General features: G+C 40.7%; 1 protein-coding gene and 2 long non-coding RNA genes across 6 annotated transcripts; all 3 read right to left on the reverse strand.

Annotated features, from left to right (window-relative positions):
• Positions 1–1,178: 1,178 nt before the first annotated feature.
• Positions 1,179–8,734, reverse strand: LOC125727085 (lipolysis-stimulated lipoprotein receptor-like). Of its 4 annotated transcripts, XM_049003736.1 has the most exons (12): positions 8,514–8,734; positions 6,706–7,035; positions 6,290–6,409; positions 5,953–6,009; positions 5,221–5,367; positions 4,815–5,006; positions 4,415–4,471; positions 3,636–3,764; positions 3,202–3,511; positions 2,467–3,040; positions 2,231–2,276; positions 1,179–1,822 (listed from the first exon to the last, which is right to left on the reverse strand). In XM_049003736.1, the coding sequence occupies exons 1-11, from the start codon at positions 8,551–8,553 to the stop codon at positions 2,241–2,243; spliced, it is 1,992 nt and encodes a 663-aa protein (XP_048859693.1). In that variant the 5' UTR covers positions 8,554–8,734; the 3' UTR covers positions 1,179–1,822; positions 2,231–2,240. The 4 variants fall into 4 exon arrangements, with proteins under 4 accessions (XP_048859693.1, XP_048859692.1, XP_048859694.1 ...); XM_049003735.1 differs by having other exon boundaries at positions 1,179–2,276; XM_049003737.1 differs by lacking the exon at positions 5,953–6,009 and having other exon boundaries at positions 1,179–2,276.
• Positions 8,735–11,296: 2,562 nt separating this feature from the next.
• On the reverse strand, positions 11,297–14,232 carry LOC125727083 (uncharacterized). The gene is made up of 3 exons (XR_007388531.1): positions 13,462–14,232; positions 12,890–12,931; positions 11,297–11,767 (listed from the first exon to the last, which is right to left on the reverse strand). It is a non-coding gene; the product is annotated as an uncharacterized LOC125727083 (long non-coding RNA).
• Positions 14,233–19,923: 5,691 nt separating this feature from the next.
• Positions 19,924–21,601, reverse strand: LOC125727084 (uncharacterized). Its single transcript, XR_007388532.1, has 2 exons — positions 20,915–21,601; positions 19,924–20,696 (listed from the first exon to the last, which is right to left on the reverse strand). It is a non-coding gene; the product is annotated as an uncharacterized LOC125727084 (long non-coding RNA).
• Positions 21,602–22,034: the final 433 nt, after the last annotated feature.

Genomic DNA, 22,034 nt, shown 5'->3' on the forward strand with positions numbered 1-22,034 from the left:
ACTGTGTTATTATGCATGCATTGTTTATTTGAGAGGCAAGCATATACTAACTTTCTGCCCCCTGTAATGAATTACAAGCAATAAAAGGTCATTTTGGGTATATTCCAAGTATGTCAAGTGCTATTAGACATGTAGCGGTAGCTGTAACTGATGCTGAAAACAATTTCTGCAACTTCTAAAGCAGTTTTACTATTAAGCAAAAATTGCAATCCTTACTCTACTGTTGCAGAATCTGTGATCTGGACATGCCAGTAGGAGGCAGTATTCTCTCTTTGAAGGCAGGGGAAACAGTTAATTTATCTGTACAGTACAGGGACCAGCCAAACCTGTTGTATACCATTAAGGTAACAGTACATCAAAACCAGAGGCCAGCTAGCACTTCTTCAAAAAAAGATGACATATTAAAGGGTACACTTCCCTTATTTTGTTTTAGGCTAACTGAAGGCAGTATTTAGGACTATTCATCCCAAGAGACATCTCTCTACCAGAAATTACTGCTCAATCACAGCTTGCAATCTGAAACACAAAATGCCATCATTGTCTCAAAGTTTTACTGGATTCCTCAGGACAACTCAGTATAAGTATTCTTAATTGGAGTAATCACAAACAACAAGGAAACCGGTTTGAAACCGCAGTGCAGAATCAAACACCTCGAGGTTGAGTTCTACACAGCTATCATTCAAAGTTCCTTAACATCATCCATGACCATCAGCAATGGAAGCAAGGACGCATAAATGAAGAGGAACCTGGAATAAATGACATCCAAGCCATCAAAGATCATAGGAGAATTACCTCTCAATTCAGTCACTTCACACCAGAAAATTGCACTGAGTGCTAGACATGCTTTAGCAGCAGGGGAGGGGGGAACCGAGACCAACAATTTTTCCACTACTAACAGTAACTCACAACACACATACACTGCACATAATGCATCTAATGGTATTTTGCCATGCTGTAACTTTTTTGCATCCTCTCCTACACTTAAATCCAAATATCAACTAGGTCATGTGGCGATAAAATACTCTTGAATTCGAAGTTTGCAATGTGTAAAAAAAAAAGTTTAGATGCATCATGTTTAGATGTGTCCAGGTGTAGATGATTTGCAGTAAATGAAATTATACAATACTTCACATGATCGCATGGTCACTGTGGGATGTTACAGGACCACCAAATCAGTATCGGGATTTTAAAAAATGAATTTATTAAAAAAAAAATTAAAAAATTATACATTTACATTTTCAAGATATTACATGCCGGCTGAATAAAACCCATACAGCAACAAATACAGCCATAACTCACTTTCACTGTTGGATTGTGGTATTTCAGCGAGATAACTAAATCATAAAGCATTTAGAGAGTGACATGATATAGAACTGAATGAACAAATAAGGCATTGTTAATGACAGCAACTGGGGGACAAGGAATTTTAAAGAGAACACTGGGATATATGACATCAACAGAGAAGGACTGCCAATAGAACTCTTTCAATCCCATTTGTCCATTTGGACACAGTATAAGCTATGCTGGCTTATGACGACAGTATTTTGTCATCTGCGCGTGTGTGTGGGCAAACCACTCTCCAGCACCATTCTGTGCATTCTTCAGCTGCCTTCTGCTACTGGGAATTCCATGCCAGGGGGGGTTAAGAAAAAGAAAAAGATCCACTTGTAATCATTTCATCATTTATATACTATAATTTAGGTATGGGGTGGAGAGGGGTTGATAGAAAAAAAAATTAAAAAAAACTTTACAAAAATAGGTCAATGATGAGCAAACAAATTCAAAACATGCACATCTTCAACATTTCACAGGAACCAACCACCTGCAAGAATGTCACAGACAGTTATATTGTTAAAGTTAACATAGTTAGCTACATACAAAAATGTTTAGGATAAAAAGACAGAAAAGTTCTCCATATAAAAACGCACTTGTTGACTTATTATGAAAAAAAAGGTACATAGCTATTCATATTGAAAAGGCTGATATGCAAATAACGAATCAAGGTTACACAGTTTAATGTACAGGGATTCCAAGCAATTAAATTTGTTTGATGAATTTGCATCAACTCAAGCTTAAAGCTTTTTTACTGACTGATTAGGAAAGCATATGCACACAAAGCCTGAGGTATTCATAAGCTTTACAAATAAGTACTAGTAGCAGTTCATAAAATGGAATAAAAACATGCTACAGATATATTCTGTAATTTTTTTCAAGAAAGAGATTCCCATACTTAATGCACTTTACACAACCAAGCTCTCCCGACTCACAGCTCCATTCTGAAAAGGAAATGCAAAGAGCAATATTAGCGGAATAATACTCCATACAAAGTTCAGACATACAATGTATAGTTATAAGTATTCCAAATGTCCATTTTACTGGCTGTATACAATGGACATTATTAAGGTTCATATAAACATCTAAATGGCTTAAGAGAATACTTCGCTTTCAGTTAAGATTCACACTCGCCTTTCGCAGGTTGCTTTTCTTGGAAGACGCCACGCTCTCATCCTCACTGTAGGGTGGGGGAGGGGGCGGGAAGTCGTCATGTCGGTGGTCAGGGTAGGAGGAGGGTGGCATTAGGGGTAAAGGCGGGGGCCCGCGCCCTGCTCTGCTGCGCTCGGAGCGCTCTGAGCGCTCACTGTCACTGTCCAGCCTGTCGCGACTGCGGGCCCGCTGTTGCTCACCCATTTTCTTCCTCTGCAGCGCCTCCTTCAGGAACCCATCGTCATAGTGATCCCTGTCACCCCTCCCACGCTCCCTCTCCAGCTCCACCAGGTCATCTCTGCTACGGCTTTTTGGGTTGTGGGCCCGTTGCTGCTCACCCATTTTCTTCCTCTGCAGCGCCTCCGTCAGGAAGCTATCGTCATAGTAACCTCTGTCACCCCTCCCACGCTCCCTCTCCAGGTCTGTCAGGTCATCTCTGCTACGGCTGCGCCTGCCCTCGTATCTGCTACCCCTTTGGTGCCCGTCATCACGCGAGTAATCAGGTCTGTTCCGGTCATATCGGTTGTAGTCACTAGAAATGCTTCCTTCATTCAATCTGAATGAGAAAAGGAAAGGAAAACAAGATGGTATTTTCACCTTTCAGCCAGGAACTTCATATCAAAATAAATGTGTCAATCCAGTTTTCGCATGCAGTGAAGTACTTGCTACAGCGTTATAGGTGCATAGGAAAACAATCATAGGAAATTTTGCATATACCCTCCTCTGCCTCTTCTAGCTCCTCTTTCATCCCGTGGGGGAGAATAGTTGTCATGGTAACTGTGAGCAACATCATCCAGGTAATCGACAGAGCGTGCACGTCCACGGGCACCCATGTATCCCCCAGAGGGTGCATCACTGCCCCCTGGCCCTCTGTGGTTGCGCCGGGTGTACTGGGACACACTGCTAATAGTGCTCATGTTCTCGTCCTGGTCTGGCACCGTGCTCAGGTGAGGTGGCTGTGATCTGCCACGATTCCGAGAGTCCAGGTCATCGTGCAGCGAGCTGACCTCGCTCATCCCGTCCATCACTTACAGAAAGGTCACAGCAAAGTGTAAAATTACATTCACGACAGAGACTCTGAAAGCGAGTGCTGTCATTCCAGTAGTGAGGCGAAAACGAAAAAGAAGCAACCAAGAGATGAATAAACTGACAGCGGTTGTAATTGCCCGAGCTATCGCCAGGTCGAGTGGGGTCCAGGTTGGCCAGCTCCCTCTCCATGTAGTACAGCACACGAGTGGCATTTCCATCAGGGTTGGCCTGGATGCGGTAACCACTGCGTGCTGAAAGCAGGCATATACCGTTGTCATATAAAGCAAGGCTTTCGAGTTTACACTGTCCTCAGAGGAAGATTTTGAAAACCCCCCTTTCAAACCCCCTTTCAATTTTTGCTTATATGGTTTTTAAAAAGTCACCAAATTCCATCCATCAATTTTCCAAACCGCTCATCCTACTGGGTTGCTGGGGGTCCGGAGTTCCGGAAGCAATAAGCACGAGGCAGGGAACAACCCAGGATGGGGGGCCAACCCATCACAGGGCACACTCACACATCATTGACTCATGCATGCGGGCAAATTATTAACTCTAAATTGGCCTCAGCATATTTTTGGACTGTGGGGGAGAAACCGGAGCACCTGGAGGAAACCCCAAGACGACATGGGGAGAACATGCAAACTCCAGACACATGTAACCCAGGCGGAGACTCGAACCCGGGTCCCAGAGGTGTGAGGTAACAGTGCTAACCACTGCACCACAATGCCCCCCCCAGTCACCAAATTGTTTATGCAAAAGAATAGTGTTGGTTAGAAACATTGAACTAGCCAAGACAAGCTAACAACAAGCTTAGTGACAGTTAAACAAAACTGCAAAACCAAATTCAGGTGTGTGTGTGTGATGGAATTGTGCTTCATAATTCCAATGGCATCTTACTCACTTCCACTGCCCCCAATGTCCCGATCATGCAGTAAAGGCACCTGGGAGCCTTGTCCAACTACAGCAAAAAAGGAAAACGTATTTAATCACAAAGACTTACCTCAGCTCTTCTCACAATCTGCAGATATTAAAACTAATTTTAAAAACTGAGAAACTACAATATGTACCCATTTAGCTGCTTTTGTCACAAATTAAATTGAAAATCAATCAATAAATTAACTGACAGACAGACAAGACTTATACTCCATCCAACACAATTCAGAGGTGGTCAGAGAGAGCATAGAGCGTATCCCATTTATTTGTTTTAGCTAACAGACACTTGTCCACATACAAGCCATGCAGATATACAGCATAGTAGATACCTTCAAATGGGATGACAATGTTTTTAAAACGTTTCTTACCTGAACTGGCTCCATCGAAGTCTTGGCCATAACTGTTTAATGGTGGGACAGTGGGCAAGGGCAGCATCGGGATGGCAGAGGCGTTTGGCACCATGCTGCCGTATGGGGGCTGAGCGTACATACTAGGGGCATAGAGGGTGGGGGCGTACATACTCGGCACACCCGACTTCACCGCCTTTCCTGCCTCATACACTGTCCAATGAGATCAAGGAAGAACCATGAGATGTTTAGCAGGCAAAGCAATATGGAGCCATTTCCAAATGAGCCTTTTTAAACAATAAAATAGCTTGAATTTCACAGCGGCTTAGGCAAATATTGATTCATTTCATAAACAGGAAACTCTGAAAATGAATCACGCCTGAAGTCCTGCTTTATGTTTAGGCCACGGCAGATGATTCATACTCACGAGCCCTGGGACAGCAGCACTTCTCAGGACAGCAGGGGCAGCTGATATAGCAGCAGCATGTATGCGGGCAGCACTGGCACCAGCAAATCGCAATGAAGAGCACAAGTAACAGGAAGCCCAACACCACCAATACCACCAGCAACCAGTCTGAAAGCAACAGGGGACGACACACCCAGCATTATGGCAGGCATTAGGATTCATAGCCAAACCGTTTCCAGTCCTCCACGTGTTTACCCATTTTACTATGACTGTATACTCTCACAGTGCTACCGTTATCAAAATATAAACTTAAGCTGGACAAAGCTAAACAATATAACCGATATATAGTGTCAGGTTATGTAAATACAACATAGGACACATGGGACATGCTGGTTTGTCTGACATCAGGCAAATTTTTGTGAATGTGGCAAGAACTGGTCATGCTCACTGTCATACAACACTTGGCCACCGCATAGAAGACAACCATTTTAAACAGAGCAAATGTACTTACCGAATACCTATTTTCATGGACAGAAAAAAATTGCCATTGAATCTTGATAGTTATGAAAAAGTTACATTTTTACTGTGCCTCCATTGCTTAAAAAAAAAGACTCAAACTTTGCATTTAGCTTTCTAATATATTAATATCTCAAAGTAAGTTTCTCTTGTGAAGGACCCTGTGAGGGGGCACACATCTGAAAAACCCCTTCGCATAAGGATTCAGGAGCTCTGGTTAAGGGGCAAGTTAAGTACCTTCCATGACCAGTAAGTCAATGCCAGGCAGGAGGTCTGTAGTATTAGACTTTCTCTCTGCGAAAGAAAGACAAACATTGAATAAGGTTCCTTACTTAACTTGTCCGCTTTACCATTGTTCTCAATCTACATCTAAGGTCCTTCACAGAGAAACTTAAATGAGACGGAAACATCTACAATACAAAAAAACCCTTTGACTTCTGATACAAGTAAACCAGATCTTAAATAGGTGAGCTCTTCTAAAAAAAAAACCTGGCCTAAACTGTAATGGAGCCACAGCTAAAATGGGGCGTTTAGTAGAGGGTGAGGGATCACACACATGCTATTAACAACTCACCCAGAACTATAAGCTCGGTATAGTCTTCACTGTTTCCTGTAAGGTCCTGAGAGGAGACTACAGAGCAGATATAGACGCCACTATCACCCCAAGCCGTCAGTGCTATGCTTAGGTCTGCATCTGAAGACAGGATAAGGATGGAAGGTCAGAGTATAGCTGAATTCAACATTAATGTCGAAAGACTATGCATCAATGATGCATACAGCTAATTTTGTTTTGAGCACAAATCCATTAATTTCAATAAAATCAAGCACTTATCAGGAGATCCTTGAATTATGTCATCTTCTAAGAAGTGCTTAGACAGAATTACTAGGGACAGTCAGGGTTCCTCAATATGGAATTATCCATTAAATTGTATACTCTTCACCCCAACTACCAAACCAGAGAATGACAATTTAAATGGCCTCTGTGCTCACTGTTGATGATGCTGATTTGGCGGGCCCGATAATAATCTCCAAGGCTGACGGTGCTGCCCTGTTTGGAAGCAACAATACGAACAGTCCGTGTGCTATCGGAACATTCGATGTTTGGATTGTAATTAGGGTTCGCCTGGGCCAGAGCATTGTCAGCACTGCTGGGATTCAGCGCTGCCTGGATGGGATCTCGACAAAATGACTTGTACTTCCAGGTCACCACTGGTGGCTGAATGGATGATGTCTGGTAGTTGCAGGTAAGTGTAACTGGTTGGAACAGGATAACTACGTATTTCTTGGTGGGACACTGGACAGTGATGGCCATGGCAGAGCCTAAGGGAAAAACAAAACCAATTCGAGGGTTATTGGTATTTTGTGGGTAAAGGGTAATTATTTTAACTATTTAACATAAATAGAATATTAGAATCAAGTTAGCCACACCCCTTGCCCCTTTTGCAACCAAGAACAACCCAGGTGCTTTTATCCCCAAACATGGACAGGGTTATCCAACTTATGCTAGATCTGTGATCTGTGACTCTTGACCTTTTGTGCACAGATAAGTTTAAATGGAGACAGCACACGAGTCCAATTCATTTACTGTACAACACATTTCCTCAATGCTACTTAATTTTTTTATGTTTTTCCAAAAAACTATTCTGTTCCTACCCATGGTCAAGTCATGTTTTTATTATTATTATTATTATTATTATTATTGTGCCACATACATTTCAGCTTCTACTGAGTACGATAGGTAATAACACAATAATAAAAGTAACCACAAGATATTGTACTGAAGAGGGAGAGAGAATGAATCTGTACGTATGTGTAGCTATATAGTACTTTAAAAAAAATACAGTTCTTAAAGCAGTTTAGAAAAACAGGAAAATTATTAAAGGATTAAACATTAAAGGTTAATAACCGCTGAAGGCGCGTAATCTCTTCATGAGCGTCACAAAGTAATGCGTGCGTTCGTTGTTACGAGCCATTGTATTGAACCCGAATTTTTAAATGTAACAGGCTTCATGTGTCTGTTCATAAGTAACCTACGAGTTGTCCTTAACTCAGGCGTTGATCCGAGGACTTACTGTATTATTTCAATGACATATTCGTCAGTATAAACTTGTAAAATCTGCCTCGGCTAAAACGAAACCAAATGTTTTTATACACACATATACAGATAGATACACACATACACACATAGAAAGATAGACAGATAGATAGAGACCTGTATAATCTTCTTGTGCTATGTTCACCACATACAGGTATTTTTGCCATGTAAACGACAGCATTATAGCTGTTCATGGACATATGTATACAAGCCTCTTAAAAAGGGAGCTGAGGTAGCGGGATACCGCTAGCGTTATCGTCAATACAAGTAGCCAAAGAAAGTCTGCCTGGATATGTTTTGTGAAACTTTCAATCACAGAGTAGCACTAAAAGAATGGAGTCCGCTTACAAAATTCACATTGCCATGACTCATTCGTAATCGCAAAGACCTGCTCCAACAAGCCTACGCTTCATGTTTACGAAATCCACCACCAAACAGAACACATTTATATTCATATACTTTAATGAGTTTTAAAAGACAAGCACTTATAATGCACAAATACAACACGTAATACCCTATACTGAAAATCCCCTTCCTGGTTGTAGGCCTAAGAGCAATTCTGCTAGGTTAAACCAGAAAGGTGCTTATTAATACTTCAAAAAGTAATAAATATATAACAAATCAAACTTTACATTCTGAACATGTCTCTACTTAAAAAACTATAATACTACAATAAGCATGTAAACGAAAAAGAAACACTTACCAATTAAAAAAACGACGACGACACTCGACGTCAGAAACATAGTTAAACTTTTAAAGAATATAATCCACTATATAACTTGATATAGTTAGCAATACAAGTTATGATACTTTCCAACAAAATAAAATGGAAATTGACCTTTAGTTTAGTTTACGTATATTTTGACACTATGACACAGGTAAACCCTCCATTTCAGCTTAACTTTTGTATGCAAATTAGCTGGACAGGTGAGCTAGTGAAGGTTTACAAGGGAAGGCGCAAAAGTCACCAGGGGTTTGTAAAATGTTGTGAAGAAGTATTACCAATAAGAAAACATAATACACATCTGTTGTATTTGTTAAAACGATAAATCCAACGTTTATAACGGCTATGAATAGTAATATGGAATTTTCCGAGCGATTCTTATTCTTTTTGCCGAAGGTACATTCAATAAACCCTCCTCTTCCTGTAAGCACATGGTTTAGACCGGCTGCTGAGTAATTCAGTCTTGCTAGTATCGGTCACTAGCAAAACAAATACTGAGTTGAATATTATCTGATCCTTTTATGGGCATGGCAAAAATCGGAGCTGCGGAATAATAAAAAAGGAAAACTACCTAATTGGGCAATGATTACTGTTTACCGTAATATTATTATCCAGTAAAAGACACGTAAGTCATATTTGGTCAAAGTTAAAATGTTTATAAATTACGCAAACAAAACTTGTGAAATAAATTTAATAAGGGTTTACCCATAAATGAAAATTTGATCTACATATGCCTTTCTGAATTTCTAAAATATATATTTCCAAGAGAGAATTCGTCGCCTGTATCGTTTTAAGTTTCTCTTCATTAAAATGAAGAAGCCACAGGAAAACAATGGCTATTCACAATGTATGAGTTATTATGAGTTATATATATGAGTGGTGTCTCTAGACCCAATTTACGGAGACACGGAAATGTAGCAGTTCCCACACTAATTACAGGGAAATTTTTAGAATTGCACACATTCACTAGTGCACAGCCTAACATTTCCTATAGTAGGCTTATACTCCAGGATCTTAGGTTAATTGCTTGAACCAACTGGGCTCTACAAAAATTGACATATGCAAATATTTATCAGGAGATAAATTACGTAAATCAAGCGTTAAGACTAGACCTAAAATACGTATTAGCCCGTTAAATCAGAAAGGAATATTTAGAAATTTTAATTTTCAAACAAATGTGCATTGTATAATTAATAACTACGAATTTTTTAGCTTGCTATAATTATAATCACGAAAACGTCAAATTACCTTCTTGATAGTTAAATGCACAGGGGAAAAAAGCAATACATCGGGAGAAAAATATAGACTTTTTGCTATTGCTTAACAATTCCTTTTCATCTAATATATGTTTAAAAAAAAAAAAAAAACGCGGTTGATTTTACTTGAGCTCTACATGCACTCTTACAGACAATCATAATTATTCTCGTCCTTGCTATTGACCTCACTAATACACCACGTGGCGCATTTGTCTTCTTCTGTATGGAAATATTTTGTATTACAATATTACTCAAAAGCAAGTGAACCTTTACAAAAAGTCGTCAAACACTTTTTAATAAGAGTATAGCATCAATTCAATTAAACTTCTGGGATATTGATCTGGTCATTTAAGTAGCAGAGGGGGTTGTTAATCAGGTTCAGCTGCTTTGGTGTTAAAGAAATTAACAGGTGCTCTTGCAGGGCAACAATTAGACAACCCCCAAAACAGGAATGGTTTAACAGGTGGGGGCCACTGACACTTTTCCTTCCTCATCTTTGCTGTTTTGCATTTGCCTACAGTCAGTGTCATAGAAGCGATACCTGGACCCTACAGAGGTTGCACAGGTAGTCCATCTCCTCCAAGGTGGTGCCTCAATACATGCCATTGCCAGAAGGTTTGCTGTGTCTACCAGCATAGTCTCAAGGGCATGAAGGAGATTCCAGGAGACAGGCAGTTACTCTAGGAGGGCTAGACGCTGCTTTAGAAGGTCCTTAACCAACCAGCAGGACTGATATTTACTCCTTTGTGCAAGGAGGAACAGGATGAGCACTGCCAGAGCCCTATGAATGACCTCCAGCAGGCCGCTGGTGTGAACGTCTCTGACCAAATAATCAGAAACAGACTTCATGAGGGTGGCCTGATGACTCGAACATCCTATAGTGGGCCCTGTGCTCACTGCCTGGGACTATGGAGCTGGATTGGCATTTGCCATAGAATATCAGAATTGGCAGGTCTGCCACTGGTGCCCAGTGCTTTTCATAGATGAGAGCAGGTTCACCCTGAGGACATGTGACAGACGTGAAAGGGTCTGGAGAAGCCATGGAGAACGTCACGCTGCCAGTAACATTGTTCAATTTTTCCGGTTTAGTGGTAGCTCAGTGATAGTCTGGGGAGGCATATCCATGGAGGGAGACACAGACCTCTACAGGCTAGACAACTGCACCTTGACTTCCATTAGGTATCGAAATGAAATCCTTGGACCCACAGTCAGACCCTACGCTGGTTGAATGGGTACCATGCACTGCACGCACTTTCAATTTAGTGGGGCTTAATAGTGTTAACTGCTGCCTAGAGACAGAAGATTTTTTTAATTTCATACAGACACTTTTTATTTTTTCTTCCAGATCTGCCTCTCATTGGCAGACAATTACAGTGGGTTTAGAACCTAATGACAACCACAGGGTAGAGACTTTTAAAAATCTCTCTGATACTAGATGGTTGGCACACGCACTAGCAACGAAAGCACAACACAAAAACTATGCGATAAATTCAAGAGTTGTTGCTTAAATTGAGTGCAGAATCCAACAAAAATCTTATGACTCAAGATGAAGCTAGTGACACTAGTACTGCTCTACAGGCAGTGGGACTGGTTTTATGTAATGCTGTTAATTGGGTCAGCTTATTGAGGGGTTATGTGGCCAGCCTCCAGGATGATTTTGAAAAAATTGAGATTGAAGCAATTAACATGTCTTCAACTGTGTCCCAAAATTACAAACTGGACACGCAGAGGCACAAGAATAGGAAAAAACAAGCAGACGAATCAACGGAACTGGACTGTGAGCAATCGAGCCATGACAAGTTCAAAGCAACAGTTTTTATTGTTGTAACTGATCGACTCATCGCAGAACTGGATCGGAGGTATCACTCCTACAAAAACATTCATCAAACTTTTGGATGGATGAACAATTTTCCATCCATCCCCTTACAAGATCTTCATATGGGAGCGGCCAATCTCCAGAAGAAATACGCAGATGATCTGGAAGCAGATTTTGTGGATGAAATTGGACAATTCAGAGAATTTATTAAAGAAATCCAGGACACCTCAGCAAGGTCACTGCTGCAGCTTATAAGACAAAGGAAACTACGGCCAATGTTTCCAAATGTTGATATAGCATTGCAACTGTTTATGATTTTGCTTGTAACCAATGCCATCGCGAAGCGCTCTTTTTCAAAACTGGGACTTGTTAAAAGATCCACAATGAACCAAAGCAGACTGAATCACCTGTCTCTAATGTCCATTGAAAGTGATATTCTTTGTGAATTGGATTTTAACAGTCTTATAAAGGACTTCTCTGTCAGAAAAACAAGGAAGAAAAACTTCTAAATTTAGGAATATGTATTCATAACTGCTGTTGCATTACTGCATTTGCTGTTATTTTGTGCTGCTGTATAGCATATCTTATGGCACCTGATTTATGTGAGTATTTGGTGGTTCAGTTGCTGCTGTTTAAGGATGCTGCCTTACGTGAGTATTTGGTGTTTAGTTGTTGCTCTGTAAGGATGCAGTGATTTTTGCCTCAGTGAAACTGGTAGAACATAAGTACAGGGGGGCCCGCAGAAAAGGTAGCCTAGGGGCCCATGACCACCTTAATCCCCCTCTGGTTGTGTGGTGATGGCATATTCAAAGTCTAGGTTGTTCTTTAATTGTAGAAGTGAACTATTTCTTGCCATTATTTAATGTCCCTTACAGAAAGAATACCTAGAATTTCCTCTGCTGTTATAACTGCTAGAGAAAGTAACTTCGATGTTGAGTACCTGCAAAGGTACTCAAATGGTGAACATACTGTATATTTTTTTGTTAGCGAAGAATACTGAGTGTATTTTTAGTAATGTTAAGTGAGTAACATGCAAGTGTAGAAAATCTGTGTGTGCAAAAACGTTTAACTGGTAATGTACCACAAAAAAACTCTTTAATAAAAGTGGCAAAGTTCATTAAACTGAGCACTCATAGACCACATGTTTCCTCAGAGTACAACCCTCCTCCACTAAGCACGTCTACCACCCCACACCCCATAATCAAAACACTGTACACCAAACTCCATACCCAGTGGCACAGCACACAAAATCACTTTAAACAAAGGGAACAGGCCACCCTCACCTAGTCAGTTGACTCTGGCAGACCACTGTCAAAGCACCCAACCTTAAAAGAAAAGCATACAAGTCAGGAGCAGACAAAGGCAGTATTTTTCATACGTGGATTACTCGTTTAGCGGGATGTAATTGTTGACGATTTGGCATGATCCTGAATCTGTCGGTTTTTCGAAACTCTTGCTGGATGTGTTGTCATAGCAGCACATCCAAATCCTCAAACCTGCTCGGAGCAAGTATGCTTTACGTAAACAAGAATTAGTTCACACACTTAATCAGTGTCCGTGCATGGAAATCCGTTCAGTCATGGCCGCGCAATTCATGAATGAGCGACTAATTAATATCGGTGTGCAAATTATATGAAGAGAATTTCACATAGGGAGGGTTTTGTGCAATCTGCAAGATCCTTTATTGCTCCCGAAGGAAATTCTTTTAGAAAGATACCGCTTTAGTCGAGGGGAAATATTGTACCTCAAAGATTTATTAGCAACAGGAAACAGCTGGTGAACACGGGGAATCCACACGAGGTTAACGAGGGGGCATGGTGGATGAGAGGGCAGGATGAACTGAGCATGACATTACCTCTTCCGCCCCAAAAGCTCGCACACCGGGCGCGCCCCAGGGGAGCGAAAGGATGAGACCGGGAACCGACAAGACCTAAAAGCAAAACATCAATGAGGAACCGGGAACAGAACAGACACACAGAACAGATACAGGGACAAGAAGCAGGACAACCACTGACAAACCACCGGGAATGCAGACAGGCACAGGGGAACCAAGAACGGAGACACCGGGGGAACACCAACAGGAGGAACAAAAGGACCAGGAGCAAACAAAGGAATGGAGGGATGAGGAGTAGACAGAGGGGACACAAAAACAGGAGGCAGGAAAGCAGAGGACGGGGGAAAACGGGGAGCCCGAGGGATCCCCAGCGGGCGAGAGGTGGAAGCCACAGGGGTAGCAGGCAACCGCATGGTTGGAGCCAAAGGGACCCTCGACAACGGCAGGGCAGGAGCAGGCGATCCAGTTATAGAAGGCAAAAAAGATTCCGATGCTTATGGTTTATGGTGGTGGACTACGAAAGAAGAAGTCTGACCAGATCAATAACTTGTTAGCAGGAATAATAGAGAATTGGGGAGGGGGTGTCACACCCAGCTCGTACGATCCTCATGTGTGCCACGCCCCCCTGATTATCCACGTGTGCTTCCCTGATCGTACCCAGCTGTACCTTGTTGTTTTGCTCTGTCTTGTCTATTTCAGTCCCTGTTTTGCCTTAGTTCATTGTCTGTCATTGATGTTAGTTGATGTCCGATGTTTCCTGCTCCCGATCATCCCAATAAATCCCTGTTTGCCTGCCTGCTTCCTGCTTGCTTGCCTGCCCGTTTGCCTTACCCGCATTCACCGGATCGTAACAGGGGGTAATAGAGAACTTTTTTTTATCTTGTAATATCTCTGTCACTTTTCTTGCATCTTTGTGGTCTGTCAGTTAATTTTGTTGTCCAGGCAACTGAACAATGACAATAAAAGTCTTGAATCTTAAATCTTAACAGATCTGAGAGCACATGACAATCCAGAATGGCACACCAACCCATCACAGGGCACACTCACACACCAGTCACTCAGACATGCACAATTTTGTAATTCCAACTGACCCCAGCATGTTTTTGGACTGTGGGGGGAAACCAGAGTACCTAGAGGAAACACCAAGCAGAGAACATACAAACTCCACACACATGGACCCTGATGGAGACTCAAACCTTGGTCCCAGAGGTATGAGGCAACAGTGATAACCACTGCGCCCCCCAACTTACCACACTTCTTTCCTACATAAAAATGAATGCCTAAAATTTGCTAGAAAAGGTGCAATACAATCATATTTCATTCACAGGTCTTATTTTATGCAAATATCAACTACACATACTTGTACTTTTTTTTTTATCAGGGCATCAAAACACCCATCAAATTTGACTATATGCCTATTTTAATAAAATTTTTGTTATTTGGGCATCAAACACTTATCAAACAACCATCTGTGTGCAAAACAACTTATAATAACCCTTTGTCAAAAATATGACAAAATAACAAAAAAGGGACTCGTGTGGCATTTAGGCCTAAGTACTAAGCTTATCTGTGCCTTTCCTTCCATTTACTAAATAGTTCCAAGATGACCCTTGCCCAGTTGCGATGGGCCCTTGTCAGGTCCCCTGTAATACTAAACACCCGCTCGGCAAACTCTGTGATGCAGGCTTTGCAAGTAAATCTAGGGCAAGAGGCTTCAAAGTGACATATGTCATCGAATTCTGCGCCAACCAAAAGTCTATTCCATGTTAAAAATCTGAGATCTTCAATGATGAAAGCTCCTCTTTGTATTTCCCCATCTCCTGTTCAGCACTGGCCTTGGGTAGATTTGACAATTTGGAGGATGCCAACTTGGTTGACAAAAAGCTATATCGCGGTCGCTTCGAGGGCGGCACCTCTTCAGCATCCTTCACTGATGCACCCCCATCATCTATTTCCAAATCATCCTTCCCTTGTGTTGTTGATGTGGATGCACTGAGGACAAATTATTCTGCTTTATCCAAAAGTTCCTGGATTCCATCATCTGTGTTTTCAATGAGAGCATCTCCAGCAACTGTTGGGTCAAGAAAGCAAGCAGCAGCTGCAAGTGGAGAGAACTTGGCTTCACTGGGAAATAGGAAGCAGCTGAAGCGTTGTTCCAGGTTAACTTTCATTTTGTCTGCCAGAACACGGAGGTCTCTGTGAGCACCGGGAGAGGTGAGTGATCAAGTCTAGTGAAGCTGGTACAATCAAAGACAGAGACATTGTATCTCTTTGAAGTGTTTTTATATGGTCAGCAAAGGGCAGCAGGAAATCTTGGACAGCAGTCATCTTCATCCACTCACTTTGCAGGAGACAATCCCAAGCCATCTCATCTGCAACTTGGACCACAGAGTCCTTCACCTGAAGAAGGCGCAAAATCATTTGAAATGTGCGGGACCACCTTGTCACACAATCTTTAATTAGAGTAAGTCTAATTAGTCTAATTGCAACTGATGACCTGCAAAACTGACAACTGCTTTCCCCTTTTCCAAGAAACGTGCAAGAGACACTTGTTTGTGGATCATGTTGACAACCAACTGCAATGTGTGAACAAAACATTGTATCCACTCCAAAATGCTTCCATTCCTAAGAAACAGAGAAACAAACTTCATTAACATTATAATGGAAAATTCATACAAATTCTACTTTAAAGGTCCCATATTATACCCTTTTTCAACGAGTTAACATAGGTCTATGAGCTCCACTAAACATGTCTCTAAAGTAGTTTGTTGAAAATACCTCTCATATTAGACATTTTTGCCTCCCGTTCTAACCCTCTGTTTCAGTCTATTTCAGAACAGGCTGTTTCTCATCAGTATTCCTAAATGCAAATGAGCTGCTGCTGCCCATGCGCTTGCGAAACAAAATGGCGGATCGGGTAGCGCTAGCAGTTCCTAGTAGAACTGCTAGGAGACAGGTGTGGATGGTTAAGACACGAGGGCTGGTAACAATGTGATTACGTGATGACTAGCGCCCTCTGCTGGTCAAACAGGGACAAGATGGGAGCAGATCATGACAGTTTGTTTGCCTTTTTATTTATTTGTATATCTATTTATTTGTGTATAATTTCTATTTATTTTATGCATGTATTTTGCCCTATTAAAGGGAATTGTACAGCACTTATACAGACTTCTGTTATTTTAAATGTTATTCATAAATAACTGGAAAGCCAAGCAGAAAAAAATTGTTTATAATAATCTGAATATGTCCAATGAGGTGCTTTTCTGTTCAAAACTTACTTCATTCGAGGATTCCGTTTGTGACCCGAAAAATTCGCGACCTGAATCAATTTTTCCCATTTAAAATAATGTAAATAGAAATAATTCATTCAAACCTCAGAAACACTACATTTTTACAATTTTTATGTTTTTCTGTTACCAAGAATATTGTCATGACCAGCTCGTATGATCCTCCTGTGTGCCACGCACCCTCATTAACCTTGTGTAAAACCCTGATTGTTCCCAGTTGTTTGATGCTATTTCCGGTTCGTTCTGCGTACATCAGTCTACGTCTTCGTCCGTTTCCCTGATCGATCATTGACGTGTATCCTGCATAGTTCCCCGTTTTGTCTCGAATAAACCACTTTGTTCTGGCATACCGTCTACCTGACCCTGATTCCCCGCTCTCTGCTTGCTCGCCCGACACGGATCATCACAAATATAGACTTAACCTTAATTATAGACAAATAATGCTATTTTAATTTAAGTTAAATAAAACACCTGAGTATACGCTCGAAAGACGTCAAAACCCGGAAAAGAACCACAAAATATCCCCCAAAAAACTAAACAATTATCCTTGTTCTGGTATTAATTCATTATTTTTCTTTTGGCGCCATCTAGCGCATACCAAATAGCATTCCATGTCATTTCAGTTATTTTTCCTTTAACTTTGAAATACACAGGATCAGCATCTAAATGGTGTGATATAGACACTCAGTGGTCTCGCGGCACAGAGGATGACGGTCGCGCTACATGGGGGAGAGAGAGAGAGCATGCTGGGATATGATGTTTTATGGAGTCGTGTCTCTGCGCACACACGCTACATGGGTAGAGAGAGAGCATATAGAAAGAGAGAGAGAGCATGCTGGGATATGTCTCTACGCACATGCGCTACAGGCTGATCAAGTGCATTATGGGTAAAAAAATAGTTGGCACTAATTTCAAAATGGGGACACCAACGGGGACACATGTTGCTTTTTATATAAAATTGCCCCTTTAACCATAACGTTTTTTAAGTAATGAAACACTTTTCGGCCAAGGTGTTATTTAAAATAAAACATCCTAAGCATTTCGACAACAAGAATCAAGGAATAACGTGGGCAATCCTTGTTAAAAAAACTCACTTTCGGTCCATGTCGCGCTTGTGCGTAGAGCCACGATCCCCACACACCAATGGGTCAGTCCGTGCCAAATCAACCAATGTCCAGAAAAGTTCCATGGGCAGCATTCCTGATTTTGATGAAAACTTGGTATTTTATAGAGAACACTGAAAATTCCCAAAGTTTTATTGAAAAATTCTGATGCAGTCCAAAGTTATGGCCCTTTCAAATTTGGGTGCCACGCCCCTTTTTTTGCACTCGCGAATTGCGCATATAATTTGTAAGGGTTTTCAGGAGACCATATCTTCATTTCTAAGCATGATAGAGAGTTGAAAATTGCTCTCCTGGCATTCTTTTCCCTGCTCTTTCAGAATCTGAAAATTAAGCTCAGGGGAAGCACTTCAAAGTTATGGACCTGCAAAAATCAGTTTTTGGTTCAACCTCAGACACTTTTTTCGGATTTTGACCCCAAATTGTGGGGTCACCACCACACCTACATCCAATATTCTTCTATATTTTTGTTATATGAGGAAGATACTGTAAGCAGTATGCCCCTGGTTCATTTGGCATGGACTGACCCCAATATCTTTTAGTGAACACAGCTGAGGCAAGTAGCTTTCTGAATTTTAAGGTGTGTATAGAATAAGTAAACGTGTGTAAAATAAGTATAAAATGTGTTATAAAGCATATGGCCAATGATAATTAATAAAGAATTTAAGCATAATATCCCAGACGTACCACGGTCTATAGTTGGTAGAAATGGCGCTATCCTGCGGCTACAAGATAAAAGCATATGGCACCAAATTGGAATCAATAGTCTTTAAAAGAATAAAATACATTAAATGGATTTATTAATGCAATATTTCAAATATGTTTTAAGGTATAATACAATTTTTAACAATAATTTTAACGGGGTCACCTGACGCGTCAAGCTTTTCTAGCTAGAGAGGAAAGAGGGTCTGGCAATTTTGAATGGTAAAAGCAATAGTTATGTATTGTTAACTGGTTATTTTTAACAAAATGCCCTATTTTATATCGGTAAAAACACAGCCATCCTGTTTTTAGGGGGATTAATGCGTACTGCATGTCTAGACATGTCAGTCAGCTAATGTCCGTGGCCTTGGGGAACGGGGCGTAGGCGCAAGAGCGATAACGGAGAGACTGTAACATCTCGTTTAACCGCTAGTCCCGAGTGTGAGAAGCAGACAGCCAGCGAGCACCCCCAACCTGGCAGAAATCACATTACCTCTATTTATTAATCTGTATGCTCTAATATTCTTATTAGTCTTTTTCAACCTTGAATGGATGCAATTTTTCCCTACGGCTGTGTTAAAGAGATCAAGGCAAGGTGATCTAACAGGTAGGTTTATTGTTACCCCATAGAGAACTGTATCTCTAACAACATTAAATTCTCTTTATGAACAGGAAAATTTTTTAATGGATAGGAACTCGTTGTAGTTTATTCCGAGATGTGGTAGCTCGAACGGTAGATTGTCGGACGTAATGACACTCACCTCGTAATTTCCGAGAGATCGCATGTATTCACATTTTGCGGCAGACCGTGATTGCGTGATTCGGGGCGTTGACGTCGTGTATCATCATGCATTGATCACGTATTGTGAGATGGGTCATCGATGTTTATATTTCTAGTTCAGCCGTCACTTCGGCTTTGCCAATTGTAGTATTTGCAGCTGGGTGCGCGTTGCTTTTAGTGCATTACCGTAATCTTACGTATGGTTTTCCCAATGGTATTGATGAATAGATGCCTTTTCTTTAGAAAAGATAATGAAATTGGGGTGTATATCAATCTTGTGTACCCATATTCTAATCCTAATTTTTTATATAAGTTCTTTATTCATGAATTAAAATTCTGCCAGTTGTTCCTTGTGTTTCAAGAAGGAAGTCGTTGTCCTTTGCCTGCTGGGCTAAAATGAAGGGAAAAGAAGCTATAAAAATATTCCCCTTAGTTATGGACATGGACATTATTTACCCTAATTCATGTACATCTGGTTATTGTTTTTTTATTATACTTTAGGTCATTTTATATCTTATTTTGCTTATCAAGGAGTTGTGATACATGTACAGCATTTTCTAAAAAAATAAAAAAATAAAAATCACACTAAAGCAACGGTGAGGAACTTTTATTTGCACAACATAAAACAAGTAACAAAATGAAAATTTATCAAATTACAAAACCAGAAATAAAAGGCCAGAAAACAAGAGAGAAACCAAAAACTCATCAGCAAGGAGAAAAAAACCTCTGGGGGCCCAAGGTCAACTCACCGTCCAACCCCCCTGCGCATGACAACATTCTCGGCTACTCACAAACGATATATTTACAATTATGTACAAGGTATTTACAAGACATTTTACGTAATCAAAGGGAGAAATCATATCACACATTGATAAAGGGAAAAAAGCAAAATAAAGGTATTTTAATTTCAAGTAGAGACTACATCTGTTCATGATTTGTACTGCTGTAGTGACTAAGTATTTGTTCCACGTCAAGTAAAGGGTTACCGATAATTGTGGAGATTAAGCGATTTTATTAATCATGAACAGTGACTTAAAAGATTATGTCGCCTATCACTATGAAACGCATATTAATCGTTAACAATACTTACCCAGTCAGCCACATCCATATCTAATTTTGACCAGAAGTATCGAGCTATAACCCTGTCCTTTGTCCCTCGGACACTGTGATGATTTCCAGGTCCAGGGTTATCGTGGCAGACCATGAAGACAGATCGCTTTTCATCCTCATTTAAAACAACCAAACGCATGGACGTGCGGTTTGGCCCAAGATAAAACAATCGGTCGTCAGAAACAAATATAATTCGCTTCATTTAGCACCAGAAGACATAGCTGCCATAAATGACACGAATGTGTGGTAATTACACTGATACAATTAAAGAAAAGAAACGATTAAGGAGAAAAAAAGAGAGAAAGGCTTAGTTTAAGTAACTTCACATCATATCGAACTGGGTGTAATACATAATGGCAATTTCATTTAGCACAGAGAAAAACATTAAAGTAATGTCACCTTTGATTGTAAAATTGACGGCCATACGCCGTATTTTACGTCACTCTTTCTGAGGCACATTAGGCATTAATTACCTGTGCGAAATAAAATCTTTTGAAGTGGGGTAAAAATCGAAGGTCTCCATCACTAACCGATTAAATCTTCTTTCCTCTCGCTGTCGACGTTCTCATCAAAAATCAACAGACGATGAAATGTGACGCAAAGCCGTGAAAATAGCATGCCATCACGCAGAAGTCGTAAGCGTGCGCATGCGTGGTAGTGGGAGTTACATTTTCGGTGGGTAACATTTTGGGTAGTGACAGTTGTATCGCACACCAACAGCATCGGAAAGAAGGCGTATAAGAAGGCGAAACAGATAATCGAACGCACCATTATCCCTTGCTTCTCAGCATGAGAAATACATAGTGTGGCGAGTGAGCGTGGGAATTGATTCAAATGTGTGTCTCGCAGTCAGTTCCTACTCACGCTTCAGACGTAACACTCAAGCTTTTTGACTCACGCTCACGCAAGAAATCACACGGCAAATCTATACTATACTATTATAAACCAAAAATTTGCTACATCAAAAGCGTTGGGGTAGTCTGCAAACCCTGCAGACTATTTACAAGGTAATAATGCTGTTACATACATGAGTGTACGGCCAAATGACCAAAGTTGACAACCCTGGATTTGAGCGCCCTGATACCATAGTTTAAGACCAACTTAAAGATAATTTATACATGATTTTCCACCTGATCATGTTCCAACTAGCTTTTGCCTGAATTACTTGGGACAAAACTAAACCAGATTTTTTATGGAACTGTATTAAAGATACGAATTATAACACGATTCAAAAAGAAATGGGCACCCTTACTGGAAATAAATGATCGTCCTTAAACATCACCTGTAATTTCTCTGGAAAGTAGTACTGAGAGGGAAAATCATCTTATACTGAACATAGAAGAAGAGGAAAGAAAAAGGACAGGCAAAAATTCTTATGCAGAATCCCTGTGGAATACAACCAAAATGTAATATAGCCAAAGGAATTTCAAGGCTCTGGATACCCATGACTTTGTATAGGATATAGGGTATAGAAGATGAATGAATCACGAATGAGTGATTGTCAGGGTCAGCTCCTGTTGTCTCAATCTTTTGTGTCCCTTCCTCGTTTGGATAGCAATCACTGGCCATCCTGTCCCTCCTGTCTGTCTTTGT

Source organism: Brienomyrus brachyistius, unplaced genomic scaffold (assembly GCF_023856365.1).
Source record: "Brienomyrus brachyistius isolate T26 unplaced genomic scaffold, BBRACH_0.4 scaffold86, whole genome shotgun sequence".
NCBI lineage: Eukaryota > Metazoa > Chordata > Actinopteri > Osteoglossiformes > Mormyridae > Brienomyrus > Brienomyrus brachyistius.

Bases quoted from the DNA above. Each gene is read 5' to 3' on its own strand.
- LOC125727085 (XM_049003736.1), bottom strand. From the start codon at position 8,553: ATGTTTCTGACGTCGAGTGTCGTCGTCGTTTTTTTAATTG. The intron at 5,368-5,952 runs GTACTTAACTTG...TGTTGCTTTCAG, and splicing joins TGACTTACTGGTCATGGAAG to ACTGGTTGCTGGTGGTATTG. The intron at 3,765-4,414 runs GTGAGTAAGATG...GCCTGCTTTCAG, and splicing joins GGACATTGGGGGCAGTGGAA to CACGCAGTGGTTACCGCATC.